The following is a 27,949-nucleotide window of genomic DNA, read 5'->3' as shown; positions in this document are numbered from 1 at the left end:
ATGTAAAATAATTCATTTTAGTGGATATCGAATAATGATCAAAGGAACTGAGTTGTGTTTAAAATTGTATTACCATATTTATAATTTTATTTATTTTAATAAATGGCTTTACACAGCCTTGCCTCGACTATCTTCTCTATCGTCTCATGTAACTGTTGTCGCTAAGCCCCGCCTCCAGTACTCCCGCTGTGTATATATAGGCGAGCGTGCGCTTCACAAGCACAGCAGTGTGGCGCGAGGCGCAGCGCTAAGCATCAGCATGAAGCCGTCCACTATATTCGCTCTTACTGTGACTTTAATAGCGGCTGTGTTTGCTAAATCACCTTATCAGTCTGTTCTCCAACACAGCAGAATAAGAGGAAGACAACAGGGGTAAGAATTTATTTTAAAAAAAATTCTAGACTACTTTATTGAACTTTTAAGGTTGTATATGTATGTCCTATTCACTCATTTATCGAATGTAGAAGGGATGTGAATTAGTTCGCCGTTGCTACAATTAGCCTTTGTAGGTGGGTCAGTTGTATTTATGTGTCTTTTTTTCACTGCTTTTGTTTAATTCTGTTTTTGGTTATATAAACTTTAACACTGATATAAGACGCAGTACTTGAACATTTATACAAGTTTCCCTTTGTTTATGGAAACTTTTGAATGTGTTCAGTAAAACTTTGGACCCTTACAATCTCCAGACTTCTTTAATGGTTTGTGTTTTGCAGGCCCAACATGTGTGCAATGCAGAAGATTAAGGGAACTGATAAGAAGTATTTCGCCAGCTGTAAGCAGTGGTACCGCCGCAAAATCTGTGGTAAACCAACGTGAGTCCTCACAAATGTTCCTTTGTGTGAAGTCTTAAAACATTCCCTATTAATTTTTCTTTTTTTCAAGTATATGAGTTGTAAATTGCACTGTTACTTTAATTCCACCTGTAGGTTTGTCATTTGGGTTACTGCTTTAAGTTGTATACCCAGAAAAGTGTTCTAATTAGAGATAAAGTCATTAATTTCATTGTGGGGTGTAATTAAAAAAGATGAATCTCTCAAATTCTTTACAATGTGTTATGTATAATGAAACCTCAAAAATGGAAGCACAAATATTTTATTTAAAAATCCAGATTTAAGTAAGTATAAAATAGGTGAATGTCCTATCTGAATGTTATTAGCACAAGTCTAATTCACCTCATCGGAGTTGAGACTTGATACTCATCATTGACCCCACTGCCCAAACTTAAAACGTTTGCTGTACAAAAACAGAACTATGTAAGGCCTATATTTGCATTGTATTACTACATCTTATGATCCATTTCCTTCTCAGTTTTTTTTTCTTTTATGCTCATGTTAACATTTTCCCTTAATAGCAGGAGCAAGTTATCTGCATTTAACCCAATAAATGATTTATCTAATCATCAGAAATTCACAATTCACTCAATAAAGGCAAGTAATAAGCAACAGATGGAAATAAACACGTCCAGTTGTCACAGTTCCACATATTCAAATGTGTTCATTCATTTAAGTTATAGTTTTTTGCTGCTTCTGAATGTTACTGCTGCACGCACCACAATGACTGCTATTAGGAAATTTCCAAAAGTTTGTAAAGAGTTTGTACATTAAATGTGGAATTTTTTGGGATTTGATTTGAGTTCCAACTTTATGAACAGTGGTAAAAAAAATCTGAACTCTTAGCTAATCAGTTCTCTGGCTTTAACTTTAAAAAATGGAAAAAGGTCTACTTAACGTCTACAAATACATTTTGTATTTGTATGTGGCATTTCATGTATTCGAACAAACTGAGGATTAATTATTAAATATTGTTGTCGTGAAAAAATATCAATACCATGATGTTTAAAAGAAATAGTTTGAAATTAAATTATAAATTCCACTTACACTCCTACATGAATCCTACATATCGCTGTTGTAAAAAGAATAATTTGTCAGTCATAATTTAACATAACGTTAAAAACAGAATCAAAGTTTGGAGCTGCCCATTGGCATCCTTATCATGTGGCAGATGTTGCCAAACACAGGACTCACAGGATTAGATTGGTCAGTTTCATTTTACTTTACAAGTCTGCAGACAGAAAAGAGTCTCTAGTGTGTGCAGTGTAAGTGTTTGCCATCTTCTGTTTTCCTTGACTCTTATTTTACTATTCTGGAAAATCAGTGGTAGTTAGCGCTAGCAACAGCATTTTATTCATTAACAGGCATTATCTTTTATTATTGTCCACCCGTATGAAAGATATACTATAGCACACATTTCTAGTGGCCTCTAGGTGTGCCCTGTGATACTGCAACAATTGTTCAAGAGTGGTTTGTGGTGTTGACTTGGCTCCCAAATTCTCCAAATCTTAATCTGATCGAGCATCTGTGGGATGCGCTGATTCATGGAGGCCCCATCTCTCAACGTAGAGTACTTTAAATAACTGCTGCTAACATCTTGGTGCTAGATACCACAAGACATGTGAAGTAAATACCTTGGCAGGTCAGAGCTGTTTAGGAGGCATGAGTGAGACCTACAATATAAGCAGGGGGTATTGTTGTAATGGCTAATTAATATTTACTAGGGATTTCTCCATTAACTGACAAGCTCAGAGCGTCCCATTAAAACAGAAAACAAAGTTTTATATCAACACGTCTTCCTGTTTTGTTTGAATGAAAAATAGTGTAACATAGCGACCATGGCAGTAATATACAACAGGAAGGTAAACACAGTTAGCAGAACTAGTTCAGCATTCAGATTGTCTCTATTAAACATTCCATTACAACATTACAAAGGCTAACTAAGCATGTTAATAAATTGAAAATGTAGTTGCATATGCACTTGGTAACTTAAATCTCCCCTTGAGAACATTAGCATTGTTATTATAAGATAAGAAGCAGAATTCTGTCTTTATACTAAATCATAGTGCAAAGAATCCACATCATTGTTGTAAAAACATTACACAGAGATCCACATTTGCAGAGTTTAAGATGCAGTCAGACGCTATACTGACACGAAACAGCTTCCGTTTGTGATTTTAATGCTTTATTGGTCTGCAATGCTTCTTTTTTGAATATATTTTAAAACAGACATGTTCACAAAAGACAAAAATATGGCTAAATAAAACTTTAAATGTTAATTTTATGTACAATATGTACAAACGGTTTTATTTTAACTCTGAACTGGCTGATTAAAACATTGGCTTGTGTCTGTGTGACTTATAATTTTCCAAATTTGTTGTTAGTAGAAAATATGATTAATGTTGCCAGCAGGTCTGTGGAATTTAGAAGGTTAATTAGGGTTTCTTTCCATTGAGTCTGTTTTGCATTAGAAGATCTTTGGTTTGTATTTACATACTCTGCAAAATAGTCTACTACAAAGAAGGAAAGGTCATGAATCACTGATCATTATCCCATCATGCATTCCTGTATCATGCAGGGACACTGTACACAAGATGGCTTAGGTATTTTCCATGGGAATTTTGGTTAATCAAGGCTTAATTAAAGACATACACGACTAGTAGGAAACTGTCCTGCATTACAAATGCAAGTGAATGCAGTTCTTGCAGATCTTTAAAACTGGTCTTTTCTGCCAGGATGAGGGATTGGAACAGTGATCGATTTTTTTTTAAATGTGTCTGTTCATGAAAATGTGTGGCCCATTTGGCAATTCCCGACAACAGTTTGAAACCATTGAATTCCCCATCGGTGGGTTACTGTCGAAAGAACAATACAGATAAACGTTAGCAGACACCATAGCCTCAAGAGAAGAAGGTCTCTGTGCCAGCTTAAGTCCAAGGTTCATGTGCTTGTTTGGGACCACAAATTCTCAGGTGAAACTGCTTCAGTTGAACAGCTAAAACTTACTCCATTCTCTCCATACCCCCTGCCCCAAATATTTTAAATATTATAAATAAATATTTTATTTTATAAATGATTTTATTTAAAAAAATATATATGTTTTTTTTTTTTTTTAATAATTTAATCTAGGCCGTTCAGGTGACGCAGCGGTAAACATGCTAGCACACCAGAGCTGGGATTTTGAATACATCTTATCGAATCTCAGCTCTGCCATCCGTCTGGGCTGGGCGGCCACATGAACAACGATTGGCTGTTGTTCACAGGGTGGGTAAGCCGGACGAGGGTTCCTCATAACTGGTGCAATTACAACCTCTGCTGGCTGATTGATGGCGCCTGCATAGAGTTGGGGAATAATACTGATCAGGGTGTGGCTCTCCACATTATTTAAAATTATTGTAAATTATTTAAATGAATGATACTTTTGTCTCTTGCATAGCTTTCTTTATTTTAGTAAAATCCTCTATCAAAGCACCCAAGTTTTATTAATAATAATAATCTAGGGCAGGTGGAACACCATGTGCAGTACAATAAAATTATTTTTATGCCTTTCCTAGTTTGTGTAGAGGCCCACATTCTTACATATAATAGCCTGAAGCACCCACTAGGCCACCACTATAAGAGTACCAAACATATGGGCATATATAGAAAATAACATGCCAAACTCTTGGACCTTCCAGGACCCTGGAGCTATGTGGAACACTACCTATGGCACTACTGTGACATATTTCTAGTACCCGTCCATTAGCTTTATCATACAGTATGTTAAGTATATTTTTTAATGTTTAATTCTTTACTGACTCTATTGAAGACATTACAGACTGCATTCTTGACTTTCACTCTTTACAAAATTTCCAAATAGCAGTCATTGTGGTACGTGCAGCAGTAACATTCAGAAGCACCAAAAAACTATAACTTAAATGAATGAACACATTTGAATATGTGGAACTGTGACAACTGGACGTGTTTATTTCCATCTGTTGCTTATTACTTGCCTTTATCGAGTGAATTGTGAATTTCTGATGATTAGATAAATTCAGTTTGACTGAGTGCTTATAATAGCTACCATGTGTCTGGAAATAACTTTTCTCTCATCAGTCTTTGTGATTTAAAAGTGTTCTCAATAATAAACGCTATTCAGTGTACAATGCTCTTTACTCTGCCAAGGGTCAGAGGCAGGCTAAAATCACAGCTCTATGCTCCAGCCTCCACAGAAGCTCTTTTATGATTGACATTCAAATTATCGTTCCCACAGGGGGGGGAAAGATGTTATTGGTTACTGGCCCTAACATTCCATGGGCATATATATGAGGACAGAAGAGAAACCACATGTGCAAAGTGTTACATGTACAGACATATAAAAGAACACTTTTATTGCTGCTATGCATCATTTTTGAAGCCTTGTCGACAGTTCGCAAGCTAAGAGCAAAACAACAGCGATAAGGAAAACTGCTTTTATTTCTGAACAGCGTTTCTTTCATAGCATGTTTTCATGAAAGCAAGAGGGGAAAGTAAGATTTGCTGTGGGCACTCAGATGTCTGTAGGAAATGACTGGTCCTGTCAGGGGATCTAACATCCCTCCAAAACACACAAATCTTTCACTACTAACTAAGACCTTTTGCACCAGTGGTCCTGAGCATGTGTGGGTGTGTGTGTGCATGAAGTTCAGGGAGGCTGGCTGTAAAAAAGACACAACTCAGCTTGTCAAAACAAGAATTAAGGCCATTAGCTTGAATACGACTTGATTTACAGAACCCTCTGTGGGAGCTTGAAAGCCTGGGGTTGTTGACATTTTGGTGAAACAATCTGTCTGTCTGTGGTTGGATGTTTGCAGGTCACTTGAGGAGAGACCATTTGGAGACCGTTTGTTGGTTTGTTTGTTTTTTACCCAGAAACCCTCTGTTATTAGAGTTTGAACACTTACAGTTTTGCAATCAAAGCTTAACTTAAACATGTAGATGCTGGGGCTGTCAAATACATTTAAAACCTGCATGCAAATTATAGCTGCATGAGATATTTAGTATTTAAATGCATTTAATACTAGGCAGGTGAAAACTGACATTTAGATCGCATAAAGCATAAAGTGAAACGTTATTATACGCAAAAAAATAATATAAGTCAGTATGTTCAATTTACATTAAAATGTTTAAATAATGTTTCAGATTCGTTTGGTGTTGCCAGTAAATATTTTTTAAGTCTTATGGGATTCATGTTTTGAAAAATGCAATAACTTGCTCAGATTAATTGTTGGAACAGGAACAGGATATTCCGCTAGAACACCAGCGCCGAGATTCTGAACTCCTCGGGTCGAAACTCGGTGTTGCCACCTGTCGGCTGGGCGCCGTTTAGTGGGCATAATTGGCAGTGACTGCAGCAGACACTGATTGGCTACTGTTTCTGCTACGGCGGGATGACGGACTATGTGAGTGGGGTTTTCAAACACTGTGTACGGACCCTGATGGGTAGATAGAGAGGCAAAAAAAAATTTCTAGCACTTCTAGAAAAGCTGTAAGTTTGAAGCAGATATTCATTTGTCAGTTATTGCATGATGTTTTTTGTTGTTTTTTTTATTTATTTATTTATTTTTTAATTTAGCGCGTCCAATTTCATCCCATCAATCATCCTCTCACTAATGCCGGTCCCTGCTCCTGGTCAGGGCTGACGAGGCCGTTCCACGCCTCCTCCGACACGTGCACAGCCAATCGACCGTCTTATCACCCACACTTGACGAGTGCAGCTCGGCAGAGCACTGTGCACGGAGGATCACACACTCCACCGCACCCCCTCCCGTCTCCATGCAGGCGCCACCGACCAGCCAGCAGAGGGCGCAACCAGCCCCAGTCCTGAGAGAGTATCCCGTCCGGTCTCAAATCCCGCCCCCCACAAACTAAACATAAGCTAGGGACATTGGCTAAACACAGGCTAGGAACACTGGCTAAACACAGGCTAGGAACACTGGCTAAACACAGGCTAGGAACACTGGCTAAACACAGGCTAGGAACACAAACTAAACATAAGCTAGGAACACTGGCTAAACGCAGGCTAGGAACACTGGCTAAACACAGGCTAGGAACACAAACTAAACATAAGCTAGGGACATTGGCTAAACACAGGCTAGGAACACTGGCTAAACACAGGCTAGGAACACTGGCTAAACACAGGCTAAGAACACAAACTAAACATAAGCTAGGGACATTGGCTAAACACAGGCTAGGAACACTGGCTAAACGCAGGCTAGTAACACTGGCTAAACGCAGGCTAGGAACACTGGAAAATAACCACCATAAACCAAAATAACCCCTGACAGCCTGTTCCTCAGCTCTCCTTTTTAAACTGGTCCCTGATTAGGAACAGCTGGGGCTGATTGCTCAGGGGGACCAATCAGGAGTGAGGCATGGCAGGAGTGAGTGTGCTCACGGAGGAGAGGGGCGTGGCACATACGAGCACACCAAGGCTAGCAGTGTGACAGATGCCCCTCCCAAAGGCACTACACCTGGAGTGCCTAAAAAAAACAAAAACAAGGAGGTCCTGGGCCCTGCGGGGTAAATTTAAAGTCATTAAAAATGTCCTCAGGCAGGCATGACAAAAGTTCAGATGCGCCGTCGGTGGGTGCTGATAAAGAACCAGGAGCACCCTCTGGGGGTGCTGACTTGACAGGAGCGCCTTTGGAGACAGGAGTGCCATCAGGGGGCACCGACTCGGGAACAAGAGCGCCATCGGAGGGCGCCAACTCGGGAACAGAAGCACCATCAAAGGACTCCAACTCTGGAACCGGAGCGCCATCAGGGGGCGCCAACTCAGGAACAGGAGTGCCGTCGGAGGACACCAACTCAGGAACAGAAGTGCCGTCGGAGGACACCAACTCAGGAACAGAAGTGCCGTCGGAGGACACCAACTCAGGAACAGAAGTGCCGTCGGAGGGCACCAACTCAGGAACAGGAGTGCCGTCAGGGGGCACCAACTCAGGAACAGAAATCAACTGCGGTGAGCCTGGCGAAGAGGCTTTGGGAGTCAGCTGCGGTGAGCCTGGCGAAGAGGCTTCGGGAGTCAGCTGCGGTGAGCCTGGCGAAGAGGCTTCGGGAGTCAGCTGCGGTGAGCCTGGCGAAGAGGCTTCGGGAGTCAGCTGCGGTGAGCCTGGCGAAGAGGCTTCGGGAGTCAGCTGCGGTGAGCCTGGCGAAGAGGCTTCGGGAGTCAGCTGCGGTGAGCCTGGCGAAGAGGCTTCGGGAGTCAGCTGCGGTGAGCCTGGCGAAGAGGCTTCGGGAGTCAGCTGCGGTGAGCCTGGCGAAGAGGCTTCGGGAGTCAGCTGCGGTGAGCCTGGCGAAGAGGCTTCGGGAGTCAGCTGCGAGGAGCCTGGCGAAGAGGCTTCGGGAGTCAGCTGCGGTGAGCCTGGCGAAGAGGCTTCGGGAGTCAGCTGCGTTGACCCCTGAGAAGAGGCGTCCGGAGTCAGCTGCGTGGACCCTTGAGAAGAGGCGTCCGGAGCTGCAAAAACACTGGAGAAACGTCATTAATCAGCTGCACAAATCCTTGAGAATCTCCTTGATTCAGCTGTGAGGACTCTGGAGTGGTGTCCAAAGTCACTTGCGAAAACACTGGAGAAACGTCAGTCAGCTGCGAGGACCCTGGAGAGGCGTCCAAAGTCAGCTGCGAAAACACTAGAGAAACATCACTCAGCTGTGAGGACCCTGGAGAGGCGTCCGAAGTCAGCTGCGAAAATCCTTGAGAAACTCCTTGAAACAGCTGTGAGGACTCTGGAAAGGCATCCGAAGTTAACTGCGAAAACACTGGAGAAACGTCATTAATCAACTGCACACATCCTTGAGAAACTCCTAAATTAAGCGGTGAGGACCCTGGAGAGGCGTCCGAAGTCACTTGCGAAAACACTAGAGAAACATCACTCAGCTGTGAGGACCCTGGAGAGGTGTCCGAAGTCACTTGCAAAAACACTGGGGAAACGTCACTTAGCTGCGAGTACCCTGGAGAGGCGTCCGAAGTCAGCTGCAAAAATCCTTGAGAAACTCCTTGAAACAACAGTGAGGACCCTGGAGAGGCGTCTGAAGTCACTTGCGAAAACACTAGAGAAACGTCATTCAGCTGCGTGGACCCTGGAGAGGCGTCCGAAGTCAGCTGCAAAAATCCTTGAGAAACTCCTTGAAACAACGGTGAGGACCCTGGAGAGGCGTCCGAAGTCACTTGAGAAAACACTGGGGAAACGTCACTTAGCTGCGAGTACCCTGGAGAGGCGTCCGAAGTCAGCTGCAAAAATCCTTGAGAAACTCCTTGAAACAACGGTGAGGACCCTGGAGAGGCGTCTGAAGTCACTTGCGAAAACACTGGAGAAACGTCACTCAGCTGTGAGGACCCTGGAGAGGCGTCTGAAGTCACTTGCGAAAACACTGGAGAAACAGTACTCAACTGTGAGGACCCTGGAGAGGTGTCCGAAGTCACTTGCGAAAACAATAGAGAAACGTCATTCAGCTGCGTGGACCCTGGAGAGGCGTCCGAAGTCAGCTGCAAAAATCCTTGAGAAACTGGACTCAGCTGCGAAAACACTGGAGAGGCGTCCGAAATCAGCTGCTTGGACCCTGGATATGCGTCAGAAGTCAGCTGTTTGGACCCTGGAGAAACTGGACTCAGCTGCGAAAACACTGGAGACATTGGACAGACTTGGACAGACGAACTCGGCCTAGGACTGACCCGAACTTGAGAACACGGCACTGGGGCCGGTGAACAAACAAAAAGACCCCTGGAGCCCTTGGGGTGACGACGAGAAAATTGAGCTCGCATGAGGCCCTCAAACTCTTGCACAGAGTTCAGCACTGCTCCCTTCTCAGTCCAGAGCTGCCTCGCCCATTCTCGCGCAGCACCCTTCAGCCTAGACATCATGAACATCACCTTTTGTGTTTCAGAAGGCTGCGGGTCGAGAAGGTTTTGCAGGTAGAGCTGGCTCTGAAGCAGAAAGCCCTCAACCAAAAGGTCGCTTCCATCATAGGGAGCTGGCTTGTAAAGTAAGAAGATTAGAGGAAACCTCATGGAGTCAAACTCCGGAAAATTACTAAGACTAAACATCTCGCTGTGTCCTAGAGAGGGGTTATTATGTCACGGTGGGGCTAAGGACTAAACAAAGACAAGACAAAGGGGGCGGACACACACGCAGAGATGTAGGGCAAGATATTTATTAATGAACTAAACAAGGGAATGACAAGAGTATGGAACATGAACTAGGTACACGGACTGGGAACACAGACTGGGAACACGGACTGGGAATATAAACTAGGGATACAGACTAAACATAGGTTAGGAACATTGGCTAAACACAGGCTAGGAACTCTGGCTAAACACAGGCTAGGAACACTGGTTAAACACAGGCTAGGAACACAAACTAAACATAAGCTAGGAACACTGGCTAAACACAGGCTAGGAACACTGGCTAAACACAGGCTAGGAACACAAACTAAACATAAGCTAGGGACATTGGCTAAACACAGGCTAGGAACACTGGCTAAACACAGGCTAGGAACACTGGCTAAACACAGGCTAGGAACACTGGCTAAACACAGGCTAGGAACACAAACTAAACATAAGCTAGGAACACTGGCTAAACGCAGGCTAGGAACACTGGCTAAACACAGGCTAGGAACACAAACTAAACATAAGCTAGGGACATTGGCTAAACACAGGCTAGGAACACTGGCTAAACACAGGCTAGGAACACTGGCTAAACATAAGCTAGGGACATTGGCTAAACACAGGCTAGGAACACTGGCTAAACACAGGCTAGGAACACTGGCTAAACGCAGGCTAGGAACACTGGCTAAACGCAGGCTAGGAACACTGGCTAAACGCAGGCTAGGAACACTGGAAAATAACCACCATAAACCAAAATAACCCCTGACAGCCTGTTCCTCAGCTCTCCTTTTTAAACTGGTCCCTGATTAGGAACAGCTGGGGCTGATTGCTCAGGGGGACCAATCAGGAGTGAGGCATGGCAGGAGTGAGTGTGCTCACGGAGGAGAGGGGCGTGGCACATACGAGCACACCAAGGCTAGCAGTGTGACAAATGTGCACAAATTCCTACAGACACACTCCAAACTCTTGTTAGAAACCTTCTTAGAAGAGTGGCTGTTGTTACAGCTGAATAGTCACTCTATTTTAATACCATTTGGTTTTAAAATGGGATGTCCAACATGGTCTGGTGTCCAAATACTTTTGGCAGTATAGTATACAACCAGAGAGACATAGAGTTTAAAAAAAAAAAAAAAAAGGGTTATGACACAGTGCCCACAGCATGGGTGATGCGTGTGAAGGTACATTGGGATTTTAGAGCAATAAACGCTGCCATTACGGTATTTGCCAGAAGTCCTTGGTTATTTCAGAATGACAGTTATTGGCCTTAATCTGCATGCAGTACAGCAGTGTGGCTCTAAAGACAGTGTGTGTGCTTGACTGGTTTGCCTGCAGTTGAAGATAAGAGAATAAAACAATTTATAAAACATGTTTGTGAGTAAAAACATTGAAATTTATTCCGTACTTTTGTTATTTAAAGAAGGGTTCAAGAGAATCACATATTTTAGTTTTTATTGCATTTTACAAACTGTCCAAATTGTTTTATGGAAATAGGGTTTGTAAAATAGAAAGGTAATTAATGTAACTATGTAGGTTACTCTCTGTTTTTGTATCAGTTTTTAAATTGACTGGGTTTTGTCTTTACTAGAAAACCTAGTCCTTTCTGTGTGGAGTTTGCATGTTCTCCCCGTGTCCACGTGGGTTTCTTCCCACAGTTCAAAGACATGCAAGTGAGGTGAATTGGAGATACTAAATTGTCCATGACTGTGTTTGATATAAACTTGTGAACTGATGAATCTTCTGTAATGAGTAACTACCGTTCCTGTCATGAATGTAACCAAAGAGTAAAACATGACGTTAAAATCCTAATAAACAAACAAACAAACTAGAAAACTTCAAAATATTAATCAAAGCCAATTAAAGTAGTTAATATCCTTACTATTAATATCTTAGTAGCAAAATGTTGCCAGGGAAACACTTTGTTTGACGTCCTTGTAATTAAAGGAACTGATACTAGCAAGAACAAGACACTACGTGGTAACTCAGCTGCTCTTGTCAGAATTATATTAAATATATTAAAGATTTTCAACATTTCCTGTGTCTTTCCTGTAAGTGTTTTTTAAGTTCCCCATTGCTTCTGCTAGACAACTTACCAAGCCGTTGGAAAGTCATATACACAGAGCTTGTATTCTCCAGCTCAGCTGTTTATTTGTTTGAAGTCCATGGCTACCATTGTTGTTTATGCTGGCAGAGAACACAAAACAGTAGAGTTACCATCTGTTTTGATAATTGCTTCAGTCTGGTTTCTAGTTCTTTGTGTTTTACAAGTTTTACCTTTACTAAATTTCAGAATTGTCAGTAGATTATTGGGTTAGCTGTTGTTACGCTTCCAGGTTTTTTTTTCTTCTATTTTTGCATATTTGTTTCAGATCATTAAACTACTTTTAACATTAGATGAAATAACCCACGTAAACACCATGGTTTCATTTGTTGGAGGAAATGTGCTGTTCAGCCCTACCTGACTCTTTGTGAGAACGCAATTACCCCCTTCTACTAAATCAACAAGTTAACCAAATTTAATAGAACAATTGGGTTCAGTTTCACTAGACACACACAGGTATGATTACTACCAGACGTATTGATTCTAAACATCAATTAAATTGAACCTGTCTGGCAGTGTGAAGCAGGTTAGAGGGTCTCAAAAAGCAGCACATGATGCCACGTTCTAAACAGGTTCAAATACAGATGTGAATCTACCAGTCTGGAAAAGGTTACAAAGCCATTGCTAAGGCACGGGGACTCCAGCAAACCACACTGAGAACTATTATCCACAAATGGAGAAAACTTGGAACAGTGGTGAACCTACCCAGGAGTGGCTGGCTAGTCAAAATATCACAGAGAAAGCATAAACGACTCATCCCAGAGGTAAAAAAAAATCCAGACTAACATCCAAAAAACTGCAGGCGTTACATGCTCAGTTAAGAACAATGTACACGATTCCACAATAAGAAAGACACTGGGCAAAAAAGCATCCATGGGAAAGTTGCAGGGTGCAAACCACTGCTGACCAAAAAGAACATAAAGGCTCGTCTTTTATTTGCCAAAAACATCTAGATGACCCCTAAGACAATGGGATATTATTTTGTGTATGTAATAACAGTACAAGTAAAGCATGTATTAAATTTCCCCTTTTTTTGATTTGCCTAAAAACAATGTATGCGTGGGAAAGCAATTTGCTTCCAAGGCTGGAAAACATGACACAGTACTGTTTTAAGTCGTCCAACTAACTGTAGGAAAGAAGCAAACAAATGTAAAGAAGGGAATTTTATTTGCAGTAAATGTATTAGATTGATACACTTATCAGCCATAACATTAAAACCACCTCCTTGTTTCTACACTCACTGTCCATTTTATTAGCTCCACTTACCATATAGAAGCACTTTGTTTGTTTGTAGTTCTACAATTACTGACTGTAGTCCATCTGTTTCTCTGCATACTTTTTTAGTCTGCTTTCACCCTGTTCTTTAATGGTCAGGACCACCACAGAGCAGGTATTATTTAGGTGGTGGATCATTCTCAGCCCTGCAGTGACACTGACATGGTGGTGGTGTGTTAGTGTGTGTTGTGCTGGTATGAGTGGATCAGACACAGCAGCACTGCTGGAGTTTTTAAATACCGTGTCCACTCACTGTCCACTCTATTAGACACTCCTACCTAGTTGGTCCACCTTGTAGATGTAAAGTCAGAGACGATCGCTCATCTATTGCTGCTGTTTGAGTTGGTCATCTTCTAGACCTTCATCACAGGATGCTGCCCACAGGGCGCTGTTGGCTGGATATTTGTGGTTCGTGGATTGTTCTCAGTCCAGCAGTGACAGTGAGGTGTTTAAAAACTCCATCAGCGCTGCTGTGTCTGGTCCACTCATACCAGCACAACACACACTAACACACCACCACCATGTCAGTGTCACTGCAGTGCTGAGAATGATCCACCACTCAAATAATAACTACTCTGTAGTGGTCCTGTGGGGGTCCTGACCATTGAAGAACAGCGTGAAAGGGGGATAACAAAGCATGCAGAGAAACAGATGGACTACAGTCAGTAATTGTAGAACTACAAAGTGCTTCTATATGGTAAGTGGAGCTGATGAAATGGACAGTGAGTGTAGAAACAAGAAGGTTGTTTTAATGTTATGGATGATCTGTGTATGATATTATTAATAAATAAATTTACCTTTGGCATCATAAAAATAGAGTTGTACAATCAGTTCAGGGTTTGGACGGAATTTATCAGTAAAAGTAAACCTCTTATAATGATGCCCTCCACACACAAGCCTGGCACGGAGAGCAGACTTGTGCATACCTAGAGTAAAAATGTCCATAAAAGGTAAATCAGGGCAATTATCACTCTTTATCACACAGTCACACTTACAATTTACTGTCCATTTACTGTTTAACACATTAAACTGTTTAGGACAAAATGTTTTTATGGAAAAAATGCTTGTATGGATGCAACAATGTGCGACTTGCTAGATTCCCTCTGCACTAAACGAAATTCCATGTTTTCTTGGTTCTTGCAAGTTATTACTCTACAACAAATGTAACCACTGTCTTAAGTTAATAGCAGTTTAGATGTTTTTATTAAACACATAATGTTTAAATACAGTAAGTTGTCTAATTACAATGATTTCTTTAAAAATAAATAGTGTAAGAACAAACTAATAAAATATAGTTTTTATATTTGGTTCATGAAAAATTTTAATGAAATATAAATAAATCACCAATACAAATATAACAATTATAAAGTGCTCTCAGATTTCTTAATTTCAAAAATATTTTGTTCAGCTTTACACTGTGCATCTTTATAATAGGTCTAATTTTATAATATTAATTTTCTCTGCTAAAATATGCCAGATTTAACAAGCAATTAGATTTATGTACATATGTAAGTACATTACAGGATCATAATGTTTTCCTAAAAAATACAGAAAACCTTGCCAAATATTCATCCATAATCATACTTCTGTGTTTGCACCTTAGCTTGGCAGTTGTTAAGAAAGTCTCAGCTGTTTGTACTGGCAGGAAATGCTGTTTTAGTATGGGTCCCTACGGCCCTTTTCTAAAGTTTCCTGAGACTGCTGATGGGTCTCTGGGTTTTAATGGCCTTCCAAGACTAGTGAAGCCCCAGAGTGCACTTACTGGAAATAAATCCAGAAAGAAAAAAAATGAAGTATAATATTTTGCCTTGTGTGTGGATTGTATTACAAAAAGCTGATCCTGTGAACTAAATCTTTTCTTTATCAGAATAAAAATATAGCCGGGTTTCTTAGATAGGACGTTGGAGGAGAATTTTAAAGTACTTGTTTACTTAAAAGAATCTGTGAAAAGTATCAAATTGATAAATTATTTCAGTATATTTATTTTGAGGAATATTCTATTAGATAGTAGCACTCCAGGTTGTGAGAAAAGCATCATTGAAAGCATCAGTGAAAATTTCGTTGTGCACTGTGCAATGACAATAAAGGCATTCTATTCTATTCTATTCTATCAAAACTATCCAAATGAGAAAATAATGCATTTTATCAAGAATGAACCATCAAAAATACAAAAAATGGTATTTCAGAATTAGGTAGTGGTCAAAACAAAGTACCTGTTTTCAAATGACTAGAGCTATAAATGTCAGAATTACTTTGACATTTAATGTCAAAATAAGAAAACACAAAGGTGTGTAGAAGTGGTATATTTTATTTTTTCCGTGGGTGTGTTAGGGAAGATAAGATGTATTTTTATGTACTTGTACTTTTAGCACAATGGGTCAGGGGCATATGCTGAAAATACTGGCTACAAGGCAGGCGTACACTCTGGACAGTTCATCACAGTGTGTCACATATGTACACATGTATTTACACCCACACTTTCATCCTGCTTGTATAGTTTTAGAAGATGGGATGAAACTGGGGTGCCTTTAAAAACCATGCTAACTTGACAAACACAACACAGATAGTAATCATTAGAGCTTAAACCTGGGTGTCTGGATCTGTGCTGCACTCTGACTGTTTGGGTAGCTAGTTAAAAACTTGTGCTTATTTAATTGTTGCAATCTAGTTATTATGAGTTTTATGTGCTTTTTTTGCATTTGACATTTTTAATATTCAATGGATCTTAAAGAGAGCTGTTGCTTTGCTTTTCTTTGCAGTGAGATCACTTATGAATGTTGTCCCGGATATGAAAAGGTGCTTGGAGAGAAGGGATGTCCTGCAGGTAGGAACTGTATTTTATATTTGATATTTGGTTGAAATATTGTTCAAACATTTCATGACGTTGTCATATCCTAATAAATGATGATGTTGGTCCTGCTTAGCTCTTCCTCTGGTGAACATCTATAACACCCTGGGTGTGGTTGGAGCCATGAAGACTCAGATGTATTCTGAGAGAGCGAAGCTGAAAGAGGAGATTGAGGGACCTGGGAGTTTCACATTCTTTGCCCCAAGTAATGAAGCCTGGGCTGCTCTTTCACCTGTAAGTACTTACACCAAGGACATACTGTAATAAGTTACAGTAAGAGGTACTGAGATGTATAACACAGGTTATAATACTCTTTTAACTATAAAGTGTCTGATGGACTTTAAGTCTTTAAGTCTTATTTTCTTTGCGTTTTACAATTTTATTCAATATTACATTGGATTAAGTTGTTGCAGATCTCACCACAGAGGTAATAGTGCAACACAGCAGTAAAATACTTTAGCCCACTACTAGCAAATCCCAGCAGCACTATCAGCAGGTCGGGTATCTACGCAGATGTTATTATAACAGATAAAATTGAGTCAGGAAGGGAGGCGTAGGTCCAGTGTTTCTCAATCTTTTTTTAGCTGGGCCTTTACGAGCCCCACACATGCAATACTACATAATGGAATAATTGTCTTATATGTATGTCTATAATGTCATTGTCAATAATGTAGTCTGCAGTACATTAGTCCCCTCACAAGTCCAAAGACATGCAGTCAGGCCAGTTGGAGCTACTAAAATTGCCCAAGGATTAAATGTGTGTGTGTGTGTGTCTGCCCTGTGATGGATTGGCGACCTGTCTAGGGCTTTTCCTGCCTTTCGCCCAATGAATCAGACCCATAGTGCCCCTGACCAGGATATAGCGGTGGTTAAACAAAGAACAAATGACTGAATGAGTTAGCAAGTAAATGTTATGTAGTTGATGTAGCTATGATTTCAGTCAATGACAGTAGGATTACTGCATTATATAGCATGTAGTTTAAGATGTGAACAGTTGTTGGAGCTTTTGTGCAAAACACATCAGTATGATAGATTAGTACCAGCCCTTTAGTCACTCGCTTTTAGCTCTTTTAGCAAACACTGTCTTCTAAATACATGATATACATTCCTTATTGCACATTACATACTTTTTTAGTATAATGCAACATGTTATTATAAAGAACATGGTAAAATGTATACCATTATTATTTTAGGAAATTTTGGATGCCTTGGTGAGCAACGTCAACATTGAGCTCCTCAATGCTTTGCACTACCACATGGTCAACAAACGCTTGACTTCAGATGATCTAAGGCACGGCTCCTCGTTCCCCTCCATGTACCAGGACTTTGATGTTCATATCCAGCATTATTCCAGTGGAGTAAGTAAAAAGTGCTCTAAGCAAACAGAAAAACCATTGACACAATGTTTATATCAGCACATTCTCTTATGCTGTGTATTATATCTCGTTCAGTTTAAGCTACTTAACATTGCACTGTCTGTGCCAAGCTACTCAGTCTTCAGCTATTTTTCCACTGCCATTATTAAGCACCCAGTAAATTTGCAGTGAATACACTGGTGTTTATTTAATAGCACCAGTGTTAAATTCAGGAAAAGGAACACATTAGCCAGGAGAAGATTGTGTTTGGTGTTTTTTTTTTTTTTTTTATCTGCCAAGCTAACTATCAAATGCTTTGTTTAGATTGTGACAGTAAACTGTGCCCGGCTGGTGAAGACGGACCAGCATGCCACAAACGGAATCGTTCACGTTGTCGACAGAGTCATCACAGCCATTACCAGCAACATCAACAGTTTTCTTGAAACTGAAGATACACTGGAAGAGCTTCAAGTATGGTTCTATGCACGTCATTGTCCAAACAGCTGATCTCAGAATTCGCCTAAACATCAAAGCATCACTGATTAATCAAGCTGGTTTTTTTTATTCTTTGAAGCTGTGTTCATATCAGAACACACCAGAGTTTTGTGTTTCTTGTTCACCTGTAGTAATCCCGATTTCACCTGGGATTACTGCGCACAGGGAAGGGTGTACCCAAGGGTAGGGTGCCAATTCAGGGCTTCAGTCACCCCCTCCAGACATGGCCAATAATGTCTTTTTAGACAGGTGGTGGTGGCTAATTTGTTAAGGTACTGGACAAGTAATCAGACAGTGGCACCACCACTCCAGGTTGCCGATGTTAGGCTGCTTGGATCCAATAGGGGGAATGACTTTTTTTTATCAGTACATAGCTTTTAAAAAAATATGTTTACGATCTGTTGTCTGAATGTGTTTTATAAGCATTTAGAGGCTATGTTTACATCAATTCAAATAGATAAATTAATCCTTGATGTCTATAATAAGATTGCTGTAAGGAATATCGGTAATCAACATACAAAGAATAATTGTGGTGTTTACCAGAAGTGACTTTCCCTAAAATAATTTCAGATTATGTGTATTTTAGAAAGCTGTTGATAAAGCTGGTCTTACATCGATGTTGGAGGGTGCTGGTACCTACACATTCTTTGCTCCTACCAATGAGGCCTTCAAAAAGATTCCTCCAGACATGCTGGACAGAATCTTGGCTGATCCTGTTGCTCTTAAAGGTAACTTTCAACATATGTATCAACCATATGTATATTTTTTTAGGTCCCAAAAAATATATTTATAATAATGAAATGAGGAAACATTTATTTTAGAGGCCAACATGTTAACACTGCACAGCATAGGTACTCCATACCTCTGACCTGAGGACTTCCTAACAATGTGAATTCACTTGACTCTGCCACTTAGTTCACACATTAATGATGCCATATTTTAAATAATAAATTCATAGTTTCTATCTTTCCATTTTGATTCAGTCCTGATATCAGAGCTTGCAAGGCTGCAATATGCTCTTTAAGAACAGCCCTAATCAAATGGTGAAAATGTTGAAGATGTTGGATATTATGTTTGAAATGTTGTTCTTCAGAACAGTAAGGGCACATTAACATTTGAAGCTTTTGAGCTTTGCTTACTGTGAGCCTCAGTGCTTGGTGGTGCAGTAAAACCTCATCAAAGTTTACCACGACACGAATATCCATTAGCGGCAGGCTAAGCGGCACTGCCAACTTCCATAGGAAAGGAAAGCACAGCTGGTACAAAAGCGGTTTTGCCATTTCTCATGTGAATACGCCCTAAGAAGTATTTAGCTTCTAAACACTTATTAAACCTATGATATTGCTTTACGTATTAGAGTTACAAATAGGACATCCGTTACACATTAGCCTACCTCTGCTGAGATCTCGAGCTCTGATCCCTACTCAGACATAATAGGCTATACCTAAGAGTGGGTGCACCAAAGGGTTTCTTCAAGACTGCTGCAACTGTGACTTCTGCAGGCTGGTCGAAAGTGCCTGCACAGAAATGGGGAATGGGGTCTGTGACTCTGTGTACGCGATACTGATTTCTGTTTAAAGCCACCTCAGGCAGGTAAAGAGAAGTGGTTTGCAACTGCACACATGTTAGAGGGGAAGTGTGTTAGGTACGGCCTTCTTCGGTCAGGGTAACGGTCTGCAACCCATATTACTAATACTTACTGTTGGATTGGTGCAGCCCTACTACTTAATTCACAATTAAACAAAGTTATTTACAAAGTTACTTTGGTTCTTATGCACTGTACTCCTTTCATAGTTTTGTTTTCTGATCCCTAGATCTGCTGAATTACCACATCCTGAAGAACCTGCATTGCTCAGAGTCCATTGTAGCAGGAACACCTCTGGAGACACTTCAGGGCACAGTGCTGGAGGTGGGCTGTGATGGTGATGAGATGACCCTCAATGGCAAAGCCATCGTCAACGAAAAAGACAAGCTTGGCACCAACGGGGTTGTTCATTTCATTAATGAGCTTCTCATCCCTGATTCAGGTAGCACCTCATTTTCATTCTAATGTTCTCAGTTGTAATATTTATGGCAGTTTTATGTTTGAGCAAACATTTTGTCTATTTTTCAATTTTAGTGAAGACCCTTAAGGAGCTCGCTGAGGGTGTTCCACAAGTTTCGACGGCTTCCAAGCTTTTTGCAGATGCTGGTCTAAATGCTCAGCTTAGTGGCACAGAACCATTGACGATCATTACACCTAACAATGATGCTTTCAAAGGTTGGATTACAGAACGCTTGCTTTGCTTTACACGGCTAACCAAATTTATAAAATAATTTTCTTTTTTCTCTTAATAAAATCTTTACACAGGCAGCTCAGCTGTCAAACCCGAGACAAGAAAGTTGATGAGGAACCACATTCTGAAGGCACAACTCTCTTCTAATGGTTTGTACCATGGACAGGAGCTGGAAACTCTGGGAGGAACTAAACTTCGAGTGTTCGTGTACAGGAACGTAAGTCCGTACTGTAAAATTAAAACACAGCTAATATGTAGTGGTTGTGGTTCTTTTCATGTGTCTCAGAGGAAACGTGCTAACCTTCTCGGGTTGGTAGCTGTGCTATAATAAGGGGCATCAAAAGGCTAAATAGGCACACATCCAGTCACCTCTGGTTTTGGGATGATTAATGTCATGAGCAGAATTATATTCATTTTCATTTGTTAGGATTATGGCATTAAGCAATTTTGCAACGATCAGCAGACACTGCAAAAATATGAGGTTTTGTGTACTTTTTGGACATGTTATTTTTACCCAAGAAGTGACATTGCTTTTTTATTTTTCAGCAGGTTAAATTGTATTTCTAAAGCATGCAAATTGAAAATGTGTTTCCAAATTGCAAGTAAGGTATAACAGAAGTGTTTAGGTATGGTTAAATTGCCAACTAAACTACAATACAGGTGGACTAGTTCTGGCTAGGGTTACTCTGTTTCATAGGTACTTCTCAACACTATGTGGTCTAATTTATGTTTTTTAGCCACAACTAAGTTTTTTTTTCTTTTTCTTTTTTTTTCTTTTTTTTTTTTTTTTAAAGATAATAAAGCACATTATTAATTTGCAGCACATGCACAAAACCAGGTTTATGAATGTGAGACAAACTTTGCTTAAAGTGAGGAAATGTAGTTCTTGATGCTATTTAGGATTCATCTTTTAGCTCTAACCATACATTCCAGCAGTAACGTGTCAAAGCGACCTGCAGTCATTCATTTTTAATAATAGCTGACAATTTCTGGTGACAGGGGGCGGCACGGTGGCTTAGTGGGTAGCACTGTCGCCTCACAGCAAGAAGGTCCTGGGTTCGATCCCCAGGTGGGGCGGTCTGGATCCTTTCTGTGTGGAGTTTCTGTGTGCATGTTCTCCCCGGGTCTGCGTGGGTTTACTCCGGGAGCTCCGGTTACCTCCCACAGTCCAAAGACATGCAAGTGAGGTAAATTGGAGATACTAAATTGTCCATGACTGTGTTTGATGTAACCTTGTGTGAACTGATGAATCTTGTGTAATGAGTAACTACCGTTCCTGTCATGAATGTAACCAAAGTGTTAAAATCCTAATAAACAAACAAACATTTCTGGTGACAGGAGGCAGAGCTAACATTATCAGTGCAAAAAAGTTCAGCAAAGTTAACTTTACGCAAATTAGAAGCAAAGCTATCAAGCGATTACTAATGGGAATTGAGTGCTGAGCAGAGTGGTACATGCATTATCTCTCCACCATGAAACGGTATGCTCTGTTTTAAGTTTTTTAATTTATAGATGAACAATTTTCCTCCATGAGTTTTATTTTTAGTGGGAACACATCTGATTCATGGTAAAAACTGGGTGGAAAGGAATCTTTTTTTTAAACTACAGCAACCAAACGCCCACATGAGATGATGATGTAGGTCTAAACATAGGCTAATATGGGTCTTGGTTATGCTGTCTAAAGTGGGTTTAAAAAAAGAGCTGATGCATTTCAAATGTTACACCCCCAACTAGATGTGTGTCATACTAAGGCTCAACCAAAGTACAAATTGTATTAGATTACTAAAGCAAACTGTGTTTGAGCAATAAATCTTCTACTGTGAGTCCAAAGCCACTGTAAAGTTAGGCTGGAAAAATAAATGCAGCGGATCCCTTTCCCATAAGCATTAAATGTCAGTTTTGTCATTGCTGTTTCATCGCTGTTGTTGACAGTCTGAGAAGAAGATAAATCAGCAAATTCCACATCACCCAGTAATTATTATATTGGTTTCATGATAAATTTCCAGTCATGTTTTTGGTAATGGTGGTGCATCTCATGCTTTTAAACACTCACATTTCTACTGCGTAATGGAGTTTGCAGATCACCGGAAAGCTCTCCTCTGAATCACCCCATCTTTTTCCACAGCCCACTTGTACACACACCATCAGTCATCTGTGAAACCACAGAATCAACACCCCTGATGGGTAAAGCAAACCACCCTGAAATAATTGCTCCTCTGTGCTTTGCAGAACCTCTGTATTGAAAATGCCTGTATCGCTGCCCATGACAAAGTTGGCCGCCATGGTACCATGTTTATAGTCGATAAGGTTCTGGCACCTCCCATGGGCACTGTTATGGACGTCTTGAAGGCAGACAATCGTTTCAGGTAAGGAGTTGATAGTGTTTTACTACTGATTTGCTCATACGGATATCTGACCGAATAATCTTCACAGACACAAAATTTGCCAGCAAGCAGGTGCTGCCAGAATTTGTGAGACTACTTTGTGTTTTCAGCAATCCATTCCAAGTCCTGCATAAATTCATAGACAGGAACAAATTCCTGAAATGAGGTGTAATGGTTTTACCAGAGTCAAAGGACTGAAAGAGTATATGCAGCTGCTTCCACTCTAGCATATGCAAGGACATCAGTGTCAGGACGCTCATCACTTTATTTTTATAATGATCAGTAATCAACCTACACAGAAAACGAAGTCTGTTTCTTCGAAATGTGTAGTTTTTGACGTGTATTAACATGTGTTTTCTCTGTTGCAGCACCTTGGTTGATAACGTTCAGAGGGCCGGCATGACTGAGCTGCTAAACAAAAAAGGAACCTACACAGTCTTTGCCCCTACAAATGACGCTTTCCGTGCCATGCCCCCAGCTGAACTCAACAAAGTTACAAGTACTGTTCCATCTTTTATGAAAACTGCTTATTTGTATGAGTGTATTAAAAGCACATTTTCACTACAGTTTATTTTATTGAAGATGAGATCATTTTGTTGCTGGCCAATGAAAAACATGCATCTTTCAGTTTTATTAATGTGTGCACACACGTATGTGCCATTTTCAGCGAACTCCAATACCATGTTATGTGCCTAATACACTTAGAGGAAGCTATAAATCAGCTACATACAGAAATGTCACCAATTCCCAGTGCTCAAGCCCATCTGTTTGTTGCATCTACAAATGCAAGTCATCTGTAGTACACTAAGGGGAAGCTACAGTATATATTAACTACATACAGAAATGTCATTACTTCTCTGCTCTTAAGCTCATTGGTGATGGACTGATAAAGGTATGCTGTGAAGTTCAGATTTTTAATTGTTTTTGTTGGGCAGTTGTAGCCTAGCATTTAAGATACTGGACTAGGTAAGGTACTGGACTAGTAATCAAATGGTCGCTGGTTCAAGCCCCACCACTGCCAGATTGCCACTGTTGGGCCCTCAATTGCTTAGACAATATATACTGTCACAGTACTGTAAGTCGCTTTGGATAAAAGCATCTGCTAAATGACAAAAATGTAAATGTAAAATCATGTACATTGTGTTGTAGAGTACTAAAAGGAAAAGGAGCCATCTCATTTGTTACAATCTAAAAGTTCAAACGCCAGCATTTGTTATTGTATAGGGGTGTGTTAGTGCCAATATCATGGGTCATTTTATATCTGATCATATCTGTATAGGCATTATTAATGTAGAGCGGTACTTGCACATTTTGAAGTAGAATTTGCTGCCAACTAGACAATGTCTCTATCAGGGATGCTGCTGCTTGCTTCAGTAGGGAAATGTCACAGGTACTAGTCTGGCCTGCCTGCAGACCTTAACTGTCTTCAAAAAAGGTATCAGACATCATAAAGTCAGAACCCCCAACTATTGAAGCAAAAATGAAAAAAACTTAAAAACTCAAATTACAAATACCAAAACTGGTGTCCTTAGTTCCTAAACAATTACAGAATAGTGTTAAATTGAAAGGTGACAAAACAAATAGCCAAGTAATTGGTGAAGACTAAGTGACTCAAGACTAAGTAATTGGACAGTGCTCCGGACCTCAAAGAGTCACAGAGTCACAAATAGATTGCTGTAAAGTCCTGAAAAAGTTTCCGATTTTTTAAATCATGCTATCGTATGTGTCTTTCTCTGATTAATAAATAAGTCCATGTTGTCTGAATTATAGATATCACATGGTCTTTTTATGTCATGAAACAAGGTTTTGGAAACATGTCTTTCATTGGACAGCAAGAATTTTCCCTGTTTTGTTTCTGATCCGTTAAAGTGTGTAATTTCCAATGGTCTGTGTAGGAGATCCCAGAGAACTCAGCAAACTTTTGAAGTACCACGTAGGTGAGGAGTTTCTTATTAGCGGTGGAGTGACCTCTCATACCAGAGTAAAGCCACTTTCAGGAGACAAGCTGGAACTAGGCATGGTAAGAACATGCTACTTCTCACATATGAAACGAGACTTACCTCAAACAAAAAGACCTCAGTGTTTTATTTTTTTTTTTAAACACTGGATTTGTGTAATAAATGCATAATTTACAATTTCAGTGATAGACTGTTGTTTGTTTCTTATTCCATCTAGCGGAACTCCACTATGTACATCAACAGAGTGCCAGTAATTGACGCCGACCTGATGGCTACTAATGGGGTCGTACATGCTGTTGGTTCAGTCATAAAGCCACTGCGTAAGATCATGTTCTACTCTTTTTTTTAAAGCTTTAATTACATATTAGATCTATTGCAGTCCTTTCTGACAGGTTATGCAATGTTTTTTCTTATTACTTTAGCTCCTAAAATTCAGAGTGATCAGCCACAGCGCACCTTGACAGTGAGGGTAAGTTTTATCATAAACAAATGTGTTTTCTCCCATTTCATTTTCTTCAATCACTCAGTCAGGGTTGCGGCAGACCTGGTTCTATTCGGAAACTTCTGTGCAAGGCAGGAATACCCTGGACATTGGAGGACTTCAGACACAGATAGCCATCATGTCAATGAAGACGCCTGGCTGGATATTGAGATTTGATCCTGGGTCTCAGCGGTGATGAGCTAGTGTAACAAACCACTGCACCACCGCAACCCTCATTATTTTATTTGGGCTTGGGACCGGCACTGAGAGTACCCTGACACATGAACCTTTCAATGACATAGCCAATCATGCCTATGTAAACGCTTAACCTACCGACAGCAACAGAGATTTGAACCCCCGGATCTCAGCAGTAGTGGGCTAGCGTGTTTTATTGCTAAGCCATCAAAGCACCCTGGATGTGTGATCAGACTTTGTTTTATATTATAATAACTGCTGTTTTGTTTTTCTTCACAGGCTGGCACTTCGGGTGCAAAAAATGGTAATTATTTTTCAAGAATAATATTAATAGTTGGCTAGAGTTAGATATTGTTGATCAATTTTTAAAAAAGTCAATTGAAATACCTGGATTTTCAGTTTAAATGCTTAAAATAGGTTCTGATCTCCAATCCAGTCATAATATTTGACAAGCACATTTTGCACAAAAAACATTTCTACTTTTAAGGTAAACATTTACTCAACATGCTGATCTGACTTGCACAATGCTCAGGAGGAATGTTTGACTGTGTTAAGACTTTTTTTTGTATAAACAACCAGGTCATGATAGGTCATGATAATTGGCTTGTTTCGTTTCAGTGTTATGTTTTATCACTTATTTATCCTGGTTAGGATTGCGGTGGGTTCGTCTTCCCCAAAATCACTTGGCCATTTCCTGACCCCTCAGACCTAGCCAGACATGACTGTATGTATACACCAGACCAGCCAATAGCACAGCTGGAGATTTGAATTCTGACCCTAGTAGATCTTGTTGATTTACTTTGCTTTTTTCTATGCAGCATAGATGCTTCATAGGGCAGTTGTAATCTAGCAGTTAAGGTACTGGACTAGTAATTGAAAGTTCACTGGTTCACTGCCAGGTTACCACTGTTGGGCTCCTGAACTAGGCCCTTAACCTTCAACTGCTTAGACAATATATACTGTCACTTTCACCACTTCACAGTGTGGATGAAGTTTTGGTGTTTTGTAGTTATTGCTTTTGCTCCTCTTAAAGCAGCATTTCTGTTCTAAAGTACACAGTTTGTTCTTTTGTAAGCAGTGTGTTTAGGAAGACAGTGGTTTTCTCACCAGTGCCCTTTCATTATTCCTTTAAGTAATAGGACACAGGATCAAAGTATTGCATGTTTTTGATATTTGTTTTAGATTTTGTATTGGCACCTTTACGTGCTTTGCTTTGCATGCAATTATTTCATTTTCACTAACCGCTTTATCCTAGTAAGTGTAGCAGTGGGTCTGGTTCACCCAGAAACACTGGGTGCAAGGCAGAAATAGCCTGGACAGGGTGCCAATCCATCGCTGGGCTTTGGCCATCCCCCTACAGACAAAGCCAATCATGTCTGAGTAGATGCCCGGTCAGCTGATAGCACTGATAACATTCAAACCCAGATCTCAGCTGTGTTTGGCTGATGTTATATACTGCTGCACCACTCAAGCACTTGTTATGGTGGAATGTGTTTGTCAATTATTTTAATTATGAGATATTAATAAGCATTTCAGAAAACCAGATAACTCATAAGGCTTCTTTGACCTTTTAGGTAGTGTATTCCTGTGCACATTCTTTATTTTGTGTTTTGAAGCTTTTGTTCAGACAGCATGAGTTTTGTAATATATTTTATATATTATATTTTTTCAGATGAACTCTTCAAGAAGGTCCTAAACAGTCGGTCCAGCAGAACGATGACCCGAGTCCAGTAAACCAAGTCAGTTTGTGGGGAAAAAATCACAAAATCAGCCTCCACTGCTCTTGTAAGGCTGAAAGGCACAATGAGTATTTTAATGATCAGTACCGAGGTAATTAACTGATTTACAGGTGCATCCCTATTAAAATGGTTCATAAAGGTGCAGGGACTAAAACTAAATATTTCAGCATATCAGTGTTGTACGTGAATGCCAAAGACCGCCTTCACTGTAAAAAATGTAAAGAATTAAAAATTGGTTGCTTATAATTAGGTATGTATTTGTTAAGACCTTCCTATCTCAGTTTAGTAATTTGTATTGAGAAATTTTATTTTGCTTATTTTACTTTGCTTTTATGTTTGTTGCTTTTGATATATATGTAGCATGTTTGCATGGTTTAGGCTGGTTCAGAAACGCTATTTGGGCTCATACTGGTGCAGGCTAAGTTTACACCTATGAATTTGCTTTTCTCAATGGTGCTAGAGCTGCTCATATGCAAGACAATCACAGTCCGTTTAAGACTTGTACTGATGCCTACAAGTTGGGAAATTTTTGCTGGGAAGATTCCTGCTCATCCACTCAGCATACTCCAAACGGACCAAAAACAGTTTATTTGAGCCACATTAAAGCTTTAAAAGAAAACTTTTGCACAGTACAATCTACTTAATGCTTTCCGTTAGACACAGTTGCTTTGTATTCAGTAATGTTAAGCATTTCAGACTATGCTGGTGAACAGATTGTGCATTGTGTCTGCTGAATATTTGAAAATCTGTTATATGTATGGATGAAAAAAGGGCTTTCCACTTCATGAAGCATCCACTTCATGAACCCATACTTGGCATTGTACTGAGAAAAATATGTGAAACCAAAACACAATATTTACACATTTCATAATAAAAACATACCATTTTTAA

The 27,949-nt window shown here is 40.1% G+C and overlaps 1 protein-coding gene across 1 annotated transcript; it reads left to right on the top strand.

Moving 5' to 3' along the window:
• Nucleotides 1-239: 239 nt before the first annotated feature.
• Nucleotides 240-27,949, top strand: tgfbi (transforming growth factor, beta-induced). Its single transcript, XM_063000623.1, has 17 exons — nt 240-372; nt 714-812; nt 16,087-16,151; nt 16,252-16,409; nt 17,369-17,533; nt 17,855-18,001; nt 18,612-18,753; nt 19,840-20,052; nt 20,145-20,285; nt 20,376-20,518; nt 22,531-22,667; nt 23,054-23,184; nt 24,581-24,705; nt 24,861-24,963; nt 25,066-25,112; nt 25,599-25,623; nt 26,992-27,949. The coding sequence occupies exons 1-17, from the start codon at nt 260-262 to the stop codon at nt 27,051-27,053; spliced, it is 2,016 nt and encodes a 671-aa protein (XP_062856693.1). The 5' UTR covers nt 240-259; the 3' UTR covers nt 27,054-27,949.

Source organism: Trichomycterus rosablanca, chromosome 8, assembly GCF_030014385.1.
Source record: "Trichomycterus rosablanca isolate fTriRos1 chromosome 8, fTriRos1.hap1, whole genome shotgun sequence".
Lineage (NCBI taxonomy): Eukaryota > Metazoa > Chordata > Actinopteri > Siluriformes > Trichomycteridae > Trichomycterus > Trichomycterus rosablanca.
Note: the sequence above shows the minus strand (reverse complement) of the source record. Positions and strands in the feature narration are given on the sequence as shown.